Source organism: Myotis myotis, unplaced genomic scaffold (assembly GCF_014108235.1).
Source record: "Myotis myotis isolate mMyoMyo1 unplaced genomic scaffold, mMyoMyo1.p scaffold_m19_p_16, whole genome shotgun sequence".
Lineage (NCBI taxonomy): Eukaryota > Metazoa > Chordata > Mammalia > Chiroptera > Vespertilionidae > Myotis > Myotis myotis.
The window spans coordinates 12,941,082-12,959,941 of record NW_023416320.1 but is presented as its reverse complement, the minus strand read 5'-3'; the positions used below and the strand labels follow the sequence as shown (position 1 = coordinate 12,959,941).

General features: G+C 38.8%; 1 protein-coding gene across 22 annotated transcripts in view; it reads left to right on the top strand.

Annotated features, from left to right (window-relative positions):
* UBR5 (ubiquitin protein ligase E3 component n-recognin 5) overlaps window positions 1-18,860 on the top strand; it is a 134,133-nt gene that overhangs the window by 54,579 nt on the left and 60,694 nt on the right. For 20 of the 22 annotated variants that reach the window (XR_004972440.1, XR_004972439.1, XM_036337911.1 and 17 more), the window contains exons 8-14: window positions 451-600; window positions 2,261-2,472; window positions 12,811-12,927; window positions 13,009-13,119; window positions 13,747-13,901; window positions 14,901-15,018; window positions 18,447-18,631. Coding sequence is in view for 20 of the 22 variants with exons in the window: in XM_036337911.1 (XP_036193804.1) it covers window positions 451-600; window positions 2,261-2,472; window positions 12,811-12,927; window positions 13,009-13,119; window positions 13,747-13,901; window positions 14,901-15,018; window positions 18,447-18,631 (1,048 nt within the window). In the remaining 2 variants the exon portion in view is untranslated. The remainder of the gene's footprint in view (window positions 1-450; window positions 601-2,260; window positions 2,473-12,810; window positions 12,928-13,008; window positions 13,120-13,746; window positions 13,902-14,900; window positions 15,019-18,446; window positions 18,632-18,860) is intronic. The other 2 variants (XM_036337918.1, XM_036337914.1) reach the window with 1 other exon arrangement.

The window sequence follows — 18,860 nt, the reverse complement described above, 5'->3', positions numbered from 1 at the left end:
ACAAATTCTTTTTTAAGGAAAAATGGGGAAATGTCTGCTCAGTGTACATGTGTTTGGTCCCAGTAAAGAAATGGATGTCTGTCCATGGCTTTATCACTGGCTGACAAATGACTTTGGACTTTTGTTTTTTGGTGCCCTTATTACTGAATATGTCTTAAACTGCATTTAAATTTTAACTGTATTATCTCTGTGATGTCACAAGTATCTTAAGAAATCTTATTTTCTTGTGATTATTTAGTAAGTAGTACAAGTAAGCAGACATACAGTTGATGTTCCTTAAAATATTTGTTAAGAATGATCACTTTATTTCCTAGGTAATGACTGCTTTTTTCGCTCAGGTTATGTCAGTCAGTTTCTGATTTTAATCTGTTTTAATTTGCAGAGATCTTTCGATGGTCTGCAGGTGTTTTCTCTATATCTGCTTCATTTTTATTTGTTTCTGTTTTGTAGAGGATCTTATGTCTCTTCTTGATGCTGACATTCATTCTGCCCACCCAAGTGTCATTATTGATGCGGATGCCATGTTTTCTGAAGACATTAGCTATTTTGGTTACCCTTCATTTCGTCGCTCATCACTTTCCAGGCTAGGCTCATCTCGAGGTAATTTTGCATTTCTTTGTGACTATTGGCTGGCTGTATGGAGAGCGAGTGGTAAAATTTGCTGTATTTGTTAATATTACAGTAGATGAAATAATTACTTATTAGTTTTTTTGGATGTTTTGGCATTAAAACTAGTTATTTTTATTTTGAAGAGCCACAATACTTTGGAGATGATTATATCTACTTTGGAATACTCATCAAGGGTTACGACTGTATTTTTAAATAGGATTATGGATTCTGAACTAAAAGCAGAATTCTACTTTATAGTGACATGCAGCATTCAGAAAACAAATCTCTTTAGTTTATTTGATTAAATTAAAGTGATTATTCTGTTAATTTTAAATCCTGGTTAAACGAAAGAGTGAAAAAACTTCTTAGAAAGGGATTGGCCAATTATAAATATAGAAGTGTTTAGCTTAATAAAATGCTATTTTAAGAAGGTATAATAGAGGTTAGAAAGAAGATTTTGAAATCATACAAATATAGGACTTTGTCTATGTTGGTATAGATTTAGTTTGCATTTTAATTTTGTTAAATGTTTTTACTTTCCGGAATGTAAAACTGCTTCATTTAATAACAATCAGCTATATAATTTACCGATCATTAATAAATTGAAGAAGTTGCCATATTATATTAAGCTCTTGCTGCAAATATTTAGTAATTAAAACCAGTTTTAAAAGAACAAACCTATGATTTTTTAAACATACTGAACCTATTATGTAATAGCTTTAAAGAAATTTGAATGCATACTTTACTGCCTTAAATGCATCAAGTAATGAGTTTTAAAATATTCAGTACCTAACACAAATAACCCCTTGTAAATTTCTCCCTTTACTTTATGTCATTCTATGTCATAGTAGGCATTACTTTTAATTTGAACCATGTGAAATTGCTGGTACTTGCTGATTTTTGACCTGCATTGGTGGCAGTTTGAATGGATCAAATTAATTTTGTTTTTAATCTTTCTTATCAAAAACTTGGAGCTGCAAAAACTGGTTAGAGAATTTGTAGTCAATTGCAGGGGAAGCATTTTGTAAGATAAGAAAATTTTTCTATAAAGATTCTTAAAAATAAAAGCCTGTCTGGTTTCTTAAAAATTTCAAAATTACACTTATTCATAAAAATCCAGCCTATAAATTACTCTAAACTAGGCCTTGGATTATAAAAAGTTTTTTAGTTAATATTAATAGATTTAATCATTTCAAGGTTTTTCCTGTATGTATAGTTTTTTGGTTTTTTTTAAGTAACAAAACATTCTAGCAAATACTTTTGGTTTACATATGTATCTCACATGTTGAAATTCTAATTTATGCACATTTCTAATAAATAAATAAAAAGTTATGGTAAGCCTTTTTAATGAAAGCCCAGAATTTTAAATTCCATTTAAAAAATCTGTAGCAGTTTAAAGTAATTCTGCTATAAAAACATGTTGGGATTCAAAAAAGTCTGCCTCTACAGAGTTTTTAAAAATACTAGTTTATTATTTTTATACTTTCACTTGAAAGAGTTAATGTTTTGAATGTTGCATGTCAGGCTTATTAGAAATACATTTACATTTAATTTTTGTGAGTAGATAAACTGCTGTTAGTTGCATCCTGAAGGGTCTTTACTAGAGAGTGGCTTACTTTTATCCCACTGGTGTGACCCAATTGCATACCAGTTCTCCTTCTTCCCTTAGAGAGAGACTCTGAGCTGTTGCGTGAACGTGAATCCGTTTTACGTTTACGTGAACGAAGGTGGCTTGACGGAGCCTCATTTGATAATGAAAGGGGCTCTACCAGCAAGGAAGGAGAGCCAAACTTGGATAAGAAAAACACACCTGTTCAAAGTCCAGTGTCTCTAGGAGAAGATTTGCAGTGGTGGCCTGATAAGGTATTTGGAAAAAATCCCCACCCTTGCCATTTAAATAGATTCCTGATAACCACCCTTCTACCCCCTCCACACCCCCCAAAAAAGGTTTCTATTTTATTTCAGATTTTTGTACTATTATTAATAAAACACACACACACACACACACACACACACACACACACACACACACAGTGATTTTTTTGTTTTGTTTAAAAAGTAAGTAGTTTTCTCAGTGGCTAGAGCATTGGCCTGAGCACCAAAAGGTGTTTGGTTCAGTTCCTGATCAAGGGCATGTACCTGGGTTGCACATGTGGAAATAACCAATCGACTCTCTCACATCAGTGTTTCTCTCTCTCTTCTTCCCTTCCTCTCTCCATTCCATCCTCTCCAAAAAATCAATGGGAAAATATCCTTGGGTGAGGATTAAAAAAGAAAAAAAAATATGTATGTATTTATGTATGCATGCATGCATGTATGTAGGGTATCTTTATTTTGCATTACATGAGTAGTATTAGTGAGCTGTGTTTCAGTGGTGCAGGTTTTTTTTCTACTTGATGAAGTAAATCAGAATGGTAATTCCAGGTAATACATCAGCCTTCTGTTTTAGAACTCTTTTTCTCGTGATAATTATACCAGTAACTGATGGTATATCACTAATAAGATTTGTTTTATAATGTCACGTGGACCCCGGTTTTTGCAGGGCACGTTTGTGGTCATTTGGATACAAGCATGCATGTGAGGGCAAGATCAGGGATCTGTTTTTCTCTGACTAGTTAGCTGTCCCTGGATGGCAGTGAATGCGGCAGCCTCTGTGCTTTAAATGCTGTGGGCGACAAACAGGCTGAACTGTAATGCACTGGAGGAGTTCTGCTCTGCCACCAGAGAGGCTCCATGTATAGGCTGGTAGAGAGCAGCCAGGATTTGTTAGGGTGATTTGTTAAGGTGACTTGAGTCTTTAAGAGCCCACCACTGCCACTAGTGATGCACCCTGTTGATGGTGTGTGGGTTTCATTGTCATAAGTGATGGGTGATTCATCTTCAGAGGGTCCTATTGGAAGCCGTAGGTTTTCACCTCTTTTGGGGTGCTGCTTCTTATTTCCAGAAACAGTTGGGTAGGAAATGTTCATCAGTAGAAATAAAAGAAGATAAGAATTTTGAGGTTAAACTCTAGCAGATAAGGAGTTTCTGATAAGGATTTCTTTTCTGTCTTTTAAGTTGATTTTGGAATATTAAAGGAAAATATTATCTAACTATTTTTCATAGTTATTATGAATCTTGACATAGTTCATTTATTTTCTTCTGTATTCAGCTCATGTAGAAAACTTGAATGTAAGAAGGAGCATGAATTTTAATCAGTCTCTTTGTAAGCAAAAGGTTATTCTGGTTTCCTTGGCAGCTGACAGATTTTCCCTGAGTTGAATTCTTTTACTTATTTCCATAAAACTAGAAATTTCCAAAGTTCTAACTTTCATTTCATATGATAGAAGGTGATTTAAACCACGGGCTTTCTTTTTGTTTGTATAGTACATTGTTGTGCGTTTCCTATTTCTCTTGCCTGCATCATATTAGAGCTGTGTCTGCCTATTGGCAGGGAGTCAAGAAGACTCACAATCTTATTTTCACAGTGTCATCGCATACATATTAGTCTAAGCTTCTTTATCTTTTATTATTTTTGATTAATGAAAGTATTTTGAATTGTACAAGTTTAGCAAAGTTTCCCTCTGGCCAGTGTACCCATTGTTAGATTTAGCCAGTGATTTGCCTTTACTGGTAGGCATGTTTTTAGGCACAACTTGTTTTCAGAGATAGTTACTAAGTGCATCATGAAATCTTGATACTGCACAGACCTTACTTAGTATATTTCCTTGGTTTGTTTAGACATTGACTGGAGGAGGAATAGCAGTATGTGAAATAAGATGTAGCTTAGCTATACTTTTCTTTCTTACTAAACACCTAATTTAAAATATTGTCACTGAAAAAGAACCCCTTTTTATTAGTTTATGATTGACAGTTAGACATCAAAAATTTTAATTCAGGGAAAGAAAACAGCTTAAGCCTAATCAAACTATTAAGCATTATCAATTATCGACAAATACCAGTAGATGATTATTTACAGGGCTGGGTACTACATTCAGAAAGACAGCATAGAGTTATTTATTGAAGGGTAAAAAGACCTTGCCTTCAGGTAACTTTAGGGCAACATTCAAAGCTATCATAAGGGAGCATAGGGTGAATCCCATATGAAGGATCAGGCAACATGCTGGACCATAGTGGTCCTTCAAAATTGGGACAGTGATTCCCGAGGAGTAGAAGGTTTGGGGGAAGGCCTTCATTAGGGAATGGAGAGAGAGGTGGAGAGTTCAGGGAGATGTCAGCATGCACTACTGGGAAGCAGTGTGTCTGTCTCTCTGTCTGTATTTCTAAAAATATGCATCCCAGCTTATTTTAGATTATAATTTTGGTTTGTACCCATAGTTGTTGTTGTTTTTTTTATTCTTTCTTTTAGTTAGGGTGTAATTCCATTGGTATATTATCTGGATTAGTACTGACTTTCCCACCACCCACATAGAAGAACAGCTACTTCAAAATTTTACCATTTTGTAGGCTAGTAAACTTCCTTTAAAGGTGGAATATTCTCTTTTCTTTAAGCCTTTATAGTATAATCTTGAGCTGAAAAATGTTTGAGATAACCTTAAACTTCATTTCCATGAATTACCCTTTCAGTTAAAAGTCAAAACTAGTATTAAAGCATAATTGAAATTTATCATAGGATGTTGAAAACTTCATGAAGACAGAGGTGTGAGGGTAATTAAATCAGTTTTAATTGAATGTGATAGGTTTCTTGCTTAAGTATTAGGGTGAGAATTTTGTAGGAAGGCAGAAAAATATTAATACTTCCAAGTAGGTACAGTAATAAAATTAGATACAAAGGGCTTTGGGGAGTCCCAGGAGGCCACACAGAGTAATTACTAAAAGTGTGGACTCTGGAGCCAGACTCCTGGAGTTTATATCCTGCCTCTGCCACTTACTGGTTGTGGTCAAATTCTAGAATCTCCCCGGGACTTTGTTTTTTGTCTATGAGATGAGAATAATAATGGTTTTTATTTTATGGGATTTTCATTAGACTTAAATGAATTCATATAAGTAAAGTGTAAAGACCAAGGTTCAGGCAGGGTCCTGTTCTACAAAGAAAGAGGAAGTTGCTGCAGGTCATGGAGAGTGAGAGAGTTATGTAGTGGGTGATGTAATTATTAATTACAATAATAATTTAGCATAATAGGACATTAAAAGGCAGTCTATATGCAACAAAGTAAGAAGTGGAGGGAGTGTTTTATGTCTGTGCCTTTAAGTCCAGGCCCTGATGTAAAAACTAGCCAAGTTTATACTGGTTTCTGATTGGTATTACTGAAAGTATCAACTTTCTTATTATGCTCTCTCTCCTCCCCCCAATCTCCCAGCACTTTTTTCTCTCCCCTATTCCTGCCCCTCCCTCTCTTTGCTTATTGTACTTTACATTTCTGGAAATAGCTTTGATAATTCAGTTACTTCAATGAGAACATGAAATTTCTTAAGTAGGTGATTATCTAACATGGCTCCATTTTCACTTCTCAGTCTTTTTTTTTCCCCCCCCAATTTACTTTTTTCAGACTAGAAACTTAGTTCTGTGTTGCACATTGTAACCAAATATGTGTAACTATATATGTGAATGTGTAAATTGTAACTGTATATGTATTTATACCAATCTAAAGTGACTTATTCACAAGGGGGAAAATGCAATTATAGAAACAAAGACTTAAAAGTAGAATGCAGATAAGAGCAGTGTAATAAATGTTGAAGGGAGAGGAAGGAGAAAAATTACACAGAAATCCATGCTAAGTAATTCTGCTGAAGCTGAACATAGAAGTTTCACTTGTGCCCATCACAGAATACATCCCTTCTTTCCAGCAAGCTCGCAGAGAGGAGCTTTGGTGAGAGTTGTGTGGTGGTGATGAAGAAACAGACTGAATCAGCAAGTCAGTACTGTTAATTTGCGGTCATGTCCCTGCTGTTCTGGATCTATTTTCACATAGTCTAGGAGAAATCAGAACATTTAATCCCACCAACCTTTTGTATTACAGAGTTGTATGTAATATAGTCACAGTTTCTTTGAATGGTGTTGAGAGGAAATAGCTCCATAACGTTTGGCTCCGTACTTAAGCTATTTGGAGCAGCCTCCTTGTTGGAACCAGTTGATCAAACTCAGTCATATTGCTTCCCCTGCAGGGTTCCAGATGTGGAAACTGGTGGGAGAGGTCTTTGTTATTGTTTTTAATTGACACTGGAAAGTTTCCAGGATAACTGTTACAAGTTAGCTAGGTGTGTCACAAATGTCTTCTACACTAATAAAAGAGAAACATGGTAATTGGCGTATGACCGCTACCCTTCCCATTGGCTAATCAGAGAGACATGCAAATTAACTGTCAGCCAAGATGGTGGCCGGCAGCCAGGCAGCTTGAAACTAACATGAGGCTTGCTTGCTTCAGTGATGGAGGACTCCAACATTCCCCTGCCTGACTTGCCAGCCTCTCAGCTGCAACTCTAAGCAACTATGTTGCAAATGTAGAAGCTAAACAAAACCCCAGAAACCTGCTTTACTCAGCAGGGCTTCAGCCAGCCGAACCGCAACATTGTATCAAATACAGACGGTAAACAAAGGCCAGAAACCTGTTTTCAGCAGCCGAGGCCTCAGAGCTAAAGCTGGCCCAGAATAAAAAAAAGAAAAAAAGGAGCGGTTGGGAGCTTCAGTCACCCCTCAGCCTGAAAACGGCCCTCAGCCCCTCAGCCAGACTGGCCAGGCACCCCAGTGGGGACTCCCACCCTGATCCAGGACACCCTTCAGGGCAAACCAGCCAGCCCCCACCCGTGCACCAGGCCTCTATCCTATATAGTAAAAGGGTAATATGCCTCCTGGCACTGGGATCAGCAGAGCCGTGAGGCCTTCCGGCACCGGGATCAGCGTGACAGGGGGCAGCACCCAAACCCCCTGATCGCCCTGCGGCTCTGTGTGTGACAGGGTGCAACGCCCTAACCCCCTGATCGGCCCTGCTCTGTGGGTGATAGAGGGCGGCGCCCCAACCCACTGATCTGCCCTGCTCTGTGTGTGACGGGGGGCAGTGCCTCAACCCCCCTGATGGGTCCTGCTCTGTGAGTGACAGTGGGGAGCTCCTCAACCCCCTGATCGGCCCTGCTGTGTGTGTGACAGGGTACGGAGCCCCAACCCCCCTGATGGGCCCTGCTCTGTGTGTGACAGGGGGCGGTGCCCCAACTCCCCTATTGGCCCTACTCTGTGCGTGACGGGGGGGGAACTCCTCAACCCCCTGATCGACCCTGCTCTGTGTATGACAGGGTACGGAGCCCCAACCCCCCTGATGGGCCCTGCTCTGTGCATGACAGGGGGCAGCGCCCCAACCCCCTGATCTGCCCTGCTCTGTGCATGACAGGGGGTAGCGCCGCAACTTCCCTATCGACCCTGCCTTGAGTGTGACAGGGGGCAGTGCCCCAATCCCCCAATCAGCCCTACCCTGAGCGTGACTGAGGTTGGCATTGCAACCTCCCAATCTGCCCTGCTCTGTGCATGACAGGGGGCGGCGCCCCAACTCCCCAATCGGCCCTGCTCTGAGCCCGACCAGGGGCTGTACCTAGGGATTGGGCCTTCCCTCTGCCACCCGGGAGCAGGCCTAAGCCAGCAGGTCGTTATCTTCTGAGGGGTCCCAGACTGTGAGAGGGCACAGACCAGGCTGAGGGACCCCCTCTCCCCCCCGAGTGCACAAAGTTTTGTGTACCGGGCCTCTAGTATCTAATAATAGACAAACATGTAAATTGACCGTACCTTCCCTACACTAACCAGCCAACCAGGAGAGTGTGCAAATTAACCTAACGGAGATGGTGGTTAATTTGCATACATAGGCTCCAAGTGGTGGAGCGAAGCCTGACTGCCACGGGGCCCGTGGAGCAGCGAAAGCCTCACAGCCCTGGGGCCGGCTCTGGCTGGAGCCCGGCCAGAGCGAAGGCATGGGTGCCGGGTGCTGGGTGCCGGAGGAAAACCGGTGCCAGTAGCCAGGGGAAAGGAAGGCCTATTGCATGAATCTCTTCGTGCAATAGGCCTCTGGTAATTTAATAATGAAATAAGAGCAAAAAGAGAAATGGTTCTGAAAAGGAACTAAAGGCAGGCAGAGGATCCTATGGAAAACTAGGTAGGCAGGTAGAACTGAAGGTGAATAAGGACAGATGACCAAATGGCACTATAGCCTGTGTTGTATTCCATCTGTTTCAACCATAATACATAGTACATTGCTTTTGGAGCTCACACTTACGGGAAGACTAGTGTTTGCTAATAGTAGGAAAATTTAAATCAAAAAGATCAAAACCAAGTTTTGTGGGGAGAAATTTAGGAATAGAAAGGCCAACCTTTTCAAAATATAAATTACTAAATATAGATGAGTGGGAGTTCATGTTACTGGGCTGACCTTTTTTTTTTTTTTTTTTTTTTTTTTTTAAATTTTGGCCAGGAGCTCATTTCCATCATATTTTTAAGTTGTCCCTCTTCCTTTGGGGAAGAATTTCTAATTTGATTGATGACTCACTTATTGCTATCCAGACAGTTGTAAATTTACTAATTAGATTCAACCTCTAATTTGATTTTTGTTAAATAGAGCTAAACTACTCATCGTTATGGAAACAATGCATATTCACCTTTCCAGTCGGGTTGAAGCAGGCCCCCAACTTGTTCAGAAGCAGCTGTTAGTCTGTCATTCAAACAAGAAAAGCACTGTTTTCTATGACATTGTGAAAATGAGGGAGCTAAAACACTGTTCCCTTGTGTGTATTTGATGGTTTTGTATTTCTCTACCTACAATATAAAACAGGCAGGAAGCAGTCAGTGATTTTTTCATTGTCTTCCCTTGGTTGATGGTTGTCCCATCATCTGCGTATGTCCATAGTGGGTTTTTAGGACCTTCAGGGTTCAGTTGGCTCACTCAGGGCTTATCATCCTGGGGAATGTTGCCTCAACCTTGAAGGATACAGGCAAGTCAGTTCTGGGGGGGCCTTGTGCGTCATGCTTTTGTCACAAGGATGGTTTGCTCAGATGGCACTGCTCTGGTAAGGCATTGACTTGATTCATTTGTTCATGCAATTGTCAGTGTCTTCCTACTATGTGCCACGTGCCAAGCTGGCCTTTGGGAATATAAAAGTGAATACAGTATGATTTTCCCACAGGAAACTTAGTGGGGAAGATAGACATTCAAATACCACATAATGTATTCACAGTGTGATCAGTGATACACTGAAGGTGAGCATACAGTGCCTCGGGCCCAGAGGGGAAGAACTAATAGTACATGAGAGATCTGGCAAAGACTCCCAGAGAAGAAGATATTTAAGCAGCATTTTTAAGATAAAGTAGGTGTTGACTAAGATGCAGAAGCATTTCAAACCTATCGAGCATGGGCCAGAGTCATGAAAGGTCACCGTGTGTTTGGTAACAATGAGAATTCAGAGTTGCTGCTTTGTAGCAGGGAGGAGAAGAGCAAGATGGAGCAAGACCACAGGGCCCTAAACACCTGGCCACGAAATTAGGATGTTGCTCTGCACTCCCCAGGACGTCAGTCGAGTTCTTGGAGAAGTAATCTGATGAGATAGGTGGGATTTTGTGTTGTTTATTTTTAAAGAGATGAACATTTTTGGCATTGAGGGAGAAAGAAAGGAATAGGAAAAATCTAAAGTCAGTTAAGCGACTGATAGAATTGTTAAAGAGGAACCGTGAGGCCCTCAACCAAAGCAGTGTCTGTGGTAGAGAGGAAAGGAGGAATTTGAGAGGAATCTGAGACAAGTGTGCCACGTCCACTAGTCATTAGGTTGTTGAAAGAGGAGGAGGAGGAGGAGGGAGGAGGAGGGAGGGGGAGGAGGAGGGGTGAGGAGAGTGCCCAAAGGAGGTGGTGATGTCTTTTGTTTAGATGGGGACTGCGGGAGATAGGCAGCTTTGGAGGAGCTGATGGCTTTGCTTGGCAGTGTTATGGTACTTCAGGCATCCAGGTAGAGAGCTCCTCCAGGTTAGGAAAAGGAGGTTCACATGTTTAAAAGCATGGTGCCCTAGTGGATGCAGTCGTTTAGGCTGAGGGTGGAACATAATTGGAATAAAGAGGCAAAGACAGAATCTGGGGCAGGGAGTGCATGGTAGTGCGAAGGAGAAAATAGTCATGAAGATCGGGGGAAGACCAACAGAAAGTGGTTACCTGTAAGTAGGGAAGAGAAGAGGTTCCAGAACTGATGATGAGCAGGGTCAGTGGTTCTAATAGAAGTTTAAAGAGCAGGTGGATTGATTAAATGCATGGGCATTGATATAGCTGTTGTAGGTGCTGCTATGGCTGTTAAGCAAAGCTGCTAACGTGAAACATGCCAAGTGATCCTTCACTTCATGTGAGTAGCAGGAAGGAGAGATCAGCGTGGGTGGTGGTTGGTGTTACAAGAGAGGGTTGTATCCAGTGTGTGTGTGTGTGTGTGTGTGTGTGTGTGTGATCTTTAAATAGGCGAGGAGGACACTTCTTTCTCTCAGATGGGGTGCTTTTTCGTTAAATGAATCTAGAAGTGGGAATACTCAGGAAGCTTGTGCTTTCTGGGTGAGTAGGAGATGAAGTCAGGGGAGCAGGGAATGATGGTTGACTTGGACTGATCACTTGCTTGTGTTGGGTCCTGTGCTGTGTACTTTATATGTGACTATACTTGATTTTTACCCTCCCCTCTCCATATGTGTTATTATTACACTCATTTTAGAGGTGAAGAAATGCGTTCAGAGAAATGACATAAGTTACTTGATGTCATGTGCTTAGTTTAAGTGTTGGGTCCCAGTTTTGGACCTACTTGGTCTGATTATATCATTCTTTGAACCAAGGGGTTGAGAAGGAAGTGTGGTGGGAAATGTTAAGATTTGATGCAGCAGCCATGGAGAGAGTGGATACGACTTTCAGATACCCCTGGGGAAGGGAAGAGAGGAATTGCTAACTTAGAGCATTTCAAATTTGGTCTCTCCCATCATGCCTTGAAAATGGGGCTGACAGGTACTGGTAAACTAGAAGGTGAAAATTAGTATTCTTTTTGTACAACTCTGAGTCATAACCTGTTACTATTACATTTAAAATCTTGGCAGAATTCACAGGCTTTTTAGCTGAGCACTATAACCCATCTGACCAAATAAGATTGGAATTTGAAAGAAAACCATAAAGACACCATTAGTTTAGCATACCTTAGAGCCAGAATTCCAAAGAAAGTAGTGCATAGACCAGTAGCAAAAAGTACAAGCTAAAATATGTTATTGGCAAGTTTGGAGGTGAGATTTCTGGGTAGCTTCATGACTCTGATCATATTGGTCTTATGTTTAAGAAATTATTATTGAGCCCTAGCCGGTTTGGCTCAGTGGATAGCATGCCACACTGTAGACCAAAGGGTCCGGGTTTGATTCTGGTCAAGGGCATGTACCTCACAGTTGCAGACTCCTTCCCGGCCCGGACCCTGGTCAGGGAGTGTGTAGGAGGCAACCAATTGATGTGTTTCTCTCACATCGATGTTTCTCTCTGTCTTTTCCTCTCTCTCTCATTCTCTCTAAAAATCAATGGAAAAATATCTTCGGGTGAGAATTAAAAAATTAAACAAAAAAAATTATCATTGACATTGTTTATTTACATTTATTGTCTAAGCTTTGTATAATTTAATTGCATTCCATCTTATTGCATGTACATCACCTTAAAACTAAACAAACTTTTACCTTAAAAACCAACACAGACGTTTGTTTTAGCAGCTTGAAAAAGCCTACAGAGAGGGGATCTGTTTTGACACTCAGCTTTCCCTGCTTTACCTACTATGTGCACTGTTCTAAGAACTGGGGAGACAGTAGTAAACAATACAAAGCTTATTATTCCATTGAGATAGAGCATGAACAAGTTAATATAATATAAATTGTGAAATGCTATGAAGGAAAAAGAAGGCAGAGTACGGAGATAAAATATGTGAGTGGTGGTTTTATAGATAGTGTGGTCAGAGAAGGTCTCATCTGAGCAGACTTGATTCAGGAGAGGGAACGAGTCACATGAGAAACAAGACAAGAATAAGGACATGGTGGGTTCCTGGTGGACATGGTCCAGGAGCGGGAAGAAGGCCAGTGTGACTGGAGGGAGGGAGCTGGGGCCATAGAGAGGGCCTGGAGGCTGTGCTGAAGAATTTCATAGCTGGCTTATGTGTTCACATAATCCAGGTTTTATGTAATATTGTATCCAAACCATTAGTTCGGCAACTGTTATATTTATACATTGTGATATTTTTACTTTATAGGATGGGACAAAATTCATCTGTATTGGGGCCCTATATTCTGAGCTTTTGGCTGTGAGCAGTAAAGGAGAACTTTATCAGTGGAAGTGGAGTGAATCGGAGCCTTACAGGAATGCACAGGTATTTTATATTAAATCTTTCATTGACTAGCTCTACATTATCAGCATACAAATGGTGATCATTTTTCTTATGCTTTCAAAGAATCCTTCATTGCATCATCCACGAGCAACATTTTTGGGGCTAACCAATGAAAAGATAGTCCTCCTGTCTGCAAATAGCATAAGAGCAACTGTAGCTACAGAAAATAACAAGGTATGAAACACTTTGCATTGATTGATGAACATTTTATGCTTATTTTCTTGATTTTCTTCTCCCTTTTCCATCTTTTCCTTTTGTCTTTCTAAGTAGATCCACATATACAAAGTGTTTCAGCCTTAGTAGAGTAATCCAATATAGTCTTTTTGTTGTGTGTTTATCTCTCTATATTATAATCCAACTCTGGAGGTAGCTTTCTGTTTTAAGGGAAGGAAAAAATATTCACGGTAAGTGCTGATGAAAAGAGATATGAAAGGCATTGTAACTTGAGATTACATTATAAAATGAGAAAGTATGAATATTATGCCTCAGATTATCAGTTTGGCTTTAAAAGAGTCATTAAATTCTTTTTAAAATTGTTGGAGCAAGTGTTTACTTTTAATTAATGCCTTACATGGCTTTAGACAATCATTTCAGTAACTGCTATTTTGACTTATTTGTGTAAAGAAAGTATTTTACTTTCTAGTCTTACTAAGAACCTTTTCTGAATTATGTTTTTTTTTTTAGCATTTAGCTCAAAACTGGAATTTTAGAATTCCAGCCCATAGAATATAAAGTTTTGACCACAATTCTTTTGAAAAGGTTACTTGTTTTTATTTAAACCTTTGCTATTTTATTCTTTAGGTTGCCACATGGGTAGATGAAACTTTAAGTTCTGTGGCTTCTAAGTTAGAGCACACTGCACAGACTTATTCTGAACTTCAAGGTGAACGGATAGTTTCTTTACATTGCTGTGCCCTCTATACCTGTGCCCAGCTAGAAAACAATTTATATTGGTGGTGAGTATCACTGGGAGGGGGACTCTGAATGCTTTATGTGCATAGATAGGTGCTTGGAATACCAACATGAGAAGGTCAGCAAAAGGTGCTTTATAGAGAGGGAAGTTTCACTTTGGAGCAAAGTAACATTAAAAATACCGTAAAAGAGAAGCCTATAAAAATAATGTATACTTAGTGCATTAGAAATTTTATAAAAATACAAAGTAGTAACAAAAATCACCTATAATTCCACATCTCAAAGATATAACTACTGTTAACATTTAGTGGTATTTTAGTCGTTCGTTCTTATACGTAAATGTGTCCCTTTTTTTACATAATTGAAAGCATAGGTTATAGGGGACTTTCTAATTCAACAGTGTTACTTAAAATGTAATTTTAGCCCTAGCCGGTTTGGCTCAGGGGATAGAGCGTCAACCTGTGGACTCAAGGGTCCCGGGTTCGATTCCGGTCAAGGGCATGTACCGTAGTTGCGGGCACATCCCCAGTAGGGGGTGTGCAGGAGGCAGCTGATGGATGTTTCTCTCTCATCGATGTTTCTAACTCTCTATCCCTCTCCCTTTCTCTCTGTAAAAAATCAATAAAATATATTTTTAAAAAAATTAAATAAAATACAATTTTAAGGGTTATTAAAGTATTTCAATTTATGAATATTGTATACCTTAGTTATCCTTTTACTATTAAAGGGAATTTTAAATGTATTCTCTCTTGTGTCAGTAAGTTTGCATTGGCAGAAATAATATATAGGGAATATAATAAAATATCAACTGATGAATTTTCTGTAAATTTTAATACTAAAGGTTTTAATAAAAATGGATCCAGTTATGTATAAAACCTATGAACAAGTTATACTTAAGAATGAACTGAACATGTTAATATTCTGAAGCAAAAATATTGGAGAAGGAGTATACCAGAAATGCCTAAATAGTATGTATAATTTCAGATTTGTTTAATGGGTTTTTTGGGGCACTTATTTGACCAATTCATGCTTTGTCTTTTCAGGGGTGTAGTCCCTTTCAGTCAAAGGAAGAAAATGTTAGAGAAAGCGAGAGCAAAAAATAAAAAGCCCAAATCTAGTGCTGGTATTTCTTCGATGCCTAATATCACTGTTGGCACCCAGGTAAGTGATTAGAATTAATCCTGTCCTAAGGGACATTATTTCTCTGCAAAATCACTTTCTTCCCTGTAAGTAATTCCCCTCTCAACTGAATGTCATTTAAAGGGCCAGGTTCCAGTAGCATGAATGTGGCACATCACTCTCTTTTCAGTAGTCGAGTAACATACAGAGAGTCTGCTCCAGTGTCAGGAGGTTTCCCCATGGGGCAGGGTTCCCAGACTTGTCTGGTTTTAACAATCATTTGGTACTTAGATGCCGAGTCTGGAGCCTCTTACCGGAAATGTTCCTGTTCCTTTGGTTTGTCTGGTGGTGGGGCTCAGGCATCATTGAATTTAACACACATTCCAGGTGATTCCTAATGATCCAGCCTTTCAAAACATACTGCTCTCTGGGGACATTATCAGTGGAGGCTGGAGGCTTCGTCAAATTACCCAGGTTTCCACCAGTTTCTGTTTCTTGACTCAGATGGTTTAAGACTCCTACAGGTATCTTATGGAAGGTGCTTTTTCTAATACTGCAACCTTCCCAGGAGTCTGCAGAGTACCTTTCTCCAGTTGCATACCTGTGTGAGGCTGGACTGTCGTCCCATATTTACTCAAAAGTCACATCACAGCAGATTGGATGCAGAAGCAGACATGGGATTCCAGCTGTCTTCTGTTAAATTGGACATTAAGAGACTTGCAAACAATGCCACTTTTCTTGCTGATTCTTTGAAAATGTAGTTATTTTTTTTTTCTTAAAAATTATATCAACATGGGATATATTACTGTTAAATGAATATTTTCAAATTTCTCAGTTTTAACTATTTACATATTAAAAACCAACTATATGACAAAACAAAATATTTTTAGGTTCTCAGTGATGTTTAATAGGGAAGAGTTTGAGGGCTATTGTTACATGATTCATTAGACTCATAGAAGTTTAATTTCAGGATAAAACTTGACATTTATATTCATTATAGTAAGTACTGTAGTGAATGTTTAAGGACTTTATAATCCCTAACACTTAGACAAATGGTGGATTTTATTACATAATGTGGAGCTAATTTCCTCATCTGACACTTTCCGTTCATTTTTTTCTCTCTACCGTATTACTTATATTCTCTGAGTCTTAAAAAGTTTTAACCATTTTAGCTGTTATTTTTCTCTAAAACACAGCTGAAATGGAGCTGTTCTTTTTGTTTGTGGCTATTTTTTGTCTACTCGTGGTTGTCTTGTTCTGATCCTTTGTTGGCCTTCCAACTAGAAAGTTTTCAGCAATTACGCACTGTTTTGACTATTATTGTACTATTTATGTCAGTTGCTTTGGACAGTTCTCTCTCTTCTTGGAGCTCCCCTTTTCCTAGTTAGTTCAAACATTGCTCTCTGATGTTCTCCAAGTTCGTTGTTCACTGGACTCACAATTGCCTTATTACCATGTAGGATGACATTACTATAGACGGGGGGCGGAGCTGAACAAATACTTTAGAGATACACTGAAGAAAAGCTGAACAAAAAATAGCATGGCATGAAATTGCTGAAAGATAGCAACATGTTAACAGTTTGGTGTAGAACTAAGATTTTGTTTTGAACCTACAAACAATTGAAGGTTTAAGACAGTCACAGCCACAGAACGAGTGATCATGCGTTAGCATCAGAAAAAATTATTGATCATGTAGAGTTTTTAGCTGCACCTGCACTCACAGATCATAATTGTTGAGAGAAATGTACAGGCATACCTCCTTTTATTGTGTTTTGCAGATGTTGTGTTTTTTTACAAATTGAAGGTTTGTGGCAAAGACGTCTTATCCACATTATTTTTCCAACAGGCTCAGATGATAGTTAGCATTTGAGCAATAAAGTATTTTTAAATTAAGGTACATAATTTTTTTAGACATAATGATATTGCACACCTAATGGATTACAATAATAGCATAAACTTTTATATGCGCCGGGAAACCAAAAAATTTGTGAGACTCGCTTTGTGATATTAACGTTATTGTGGTGATATGGAACAGAACCCACAATACCTCTGAGGTGGGCTTGTATTTTCATTGTATATCTTGTTAGATGTTGGACCCTGGATATACAACTCCTGACTTTAAGGTGCATTTATTTTTATTAGAAGGCTTTAATACATCTAATATGTCTCGCCACATTTCTTCTTCAAGTATAGCCTTCTTATTGGTCCTCTTTCAGACTTTTAAGCTTTCCACCATTCTTTTCTGAAAATTTGTGGGTGAAACTTCCCTTTAAGTCACAGCAAAGCAGGATACACCTTTTTCAAGAAGCTAGCTATTAAGAACTATTCATTAGAGATCATAGAACTACACTTGGTGACGTATAACTGTTCTTTTGATAGAACTGCGATTCTATGCCATTGTTTCCAGTTGTCATACTTATCAAATGTATAGCTTCTGTGTCACTTTAAGTATAAATCACCAAAAAACAGGATCTTCATATATGCCACTGTCAAGTACAACATGATCATTAGTTATTAGGTAATTGAACAGAACATCAGTAAGATTAGGCTACTAGAGAAATCAAGAGATTTCCAGAAATGATATTTATGTCTTTTTTTGGTGCTAGCGTTAGTGCATTTGACAGTGCCGCCTTGCACCTTATTGGTTTCAGGATGTTCTCTTGCAGTGAAAATTTATAGATTGTTCTTAAATTGAACTATAGATTGTTCTATAGATTGAACTCCGCTAAATGCTAACACTAATGTGTGCGTACTCTTTTAATTTAAGAGAAAACTTACATTATCTCAGGAAGCTTCTGGCCTGTAGAAAACAACAGTCTTCTGTGGGAAACAAGCATCAATAGCTGTGAAGTGATAGAATCTATATAGGGTCATGAATTAAAGAAAATAATTCAAATTACAAGAAACAGACAAAAAGTGTACTTGTGCCCTAACCAGTTTGGCTCAGTGGATAGAGCGTCGGCCTGGGGACTGAAGGGTCCCAGGTTTGATTCCGGTCAAGGGCATGTACCTTGGTTGCAGGCACATCCCCAGTGGGGAGTGTGCAGGAAGCAGCTGAATCGATGTTTCTCTCTCATCGGTGTTTCTAACTCTCTATCCCTCTCCCTTCCTCTCTGTAAAAAATCAATAAAATATATATTTTTAAAAAGTGTACTTGTTTTGTTCACATTTCACTTTTTATATTACCTTGTTAGTTTCTTCTCTACTATTTCAGTTGTTTCCTTATGGCAGAATGGCAGAATATTTGCTGCCTGAAATTTTTAGCAAATGTCCTACAGTTATTCTTGGTCCTTATTTTGGGGAATAACTTTTTAATTTAGACCTTGAAGCCAATGCTTTATCAGCCTCTTGATTTGTAAAATTGTATTTGGAAAACCGAGGAAGCAATATACTTTCACATGCATTTTTATACACTTTTGAAATAGCTTCTAGTATGTCATCTTGATGGTGATTTTTCTTTTGTTTGCCAGGTATGCTTAAGAAATAATCCTCTTTATCATGCTGGAGCAGTTGCATTTTCAATTAATGCTGGGATTCCTAAAGTTGGTGTCTTAATGGAGTCCGTTTGGAATATGAATGATAGCTGTAGATTTCAACTTAGATCCCCTGAGAGCTTGAAAAGTATGGACAAAGCTAGCAAAACTACTGAAGCTAAGTAAGTACTAGACCCTAACTAATCTTGATTTTATACCACTTCTAGTTTGCACTGTATATGAAGAGAATAATTAAGGGAGACTTAGAGCTGTATGGTGACTCAGAAAAGTATTAATATGATGGGTTCTTGTTAAGATCCTCAGGAGTTTGGAAAAGAATTGGTAAAATTTACTGTTTGCTGCTTGGTTAATATTCATATATTATAGTTCTTGATTAATTGCCAGAATGAC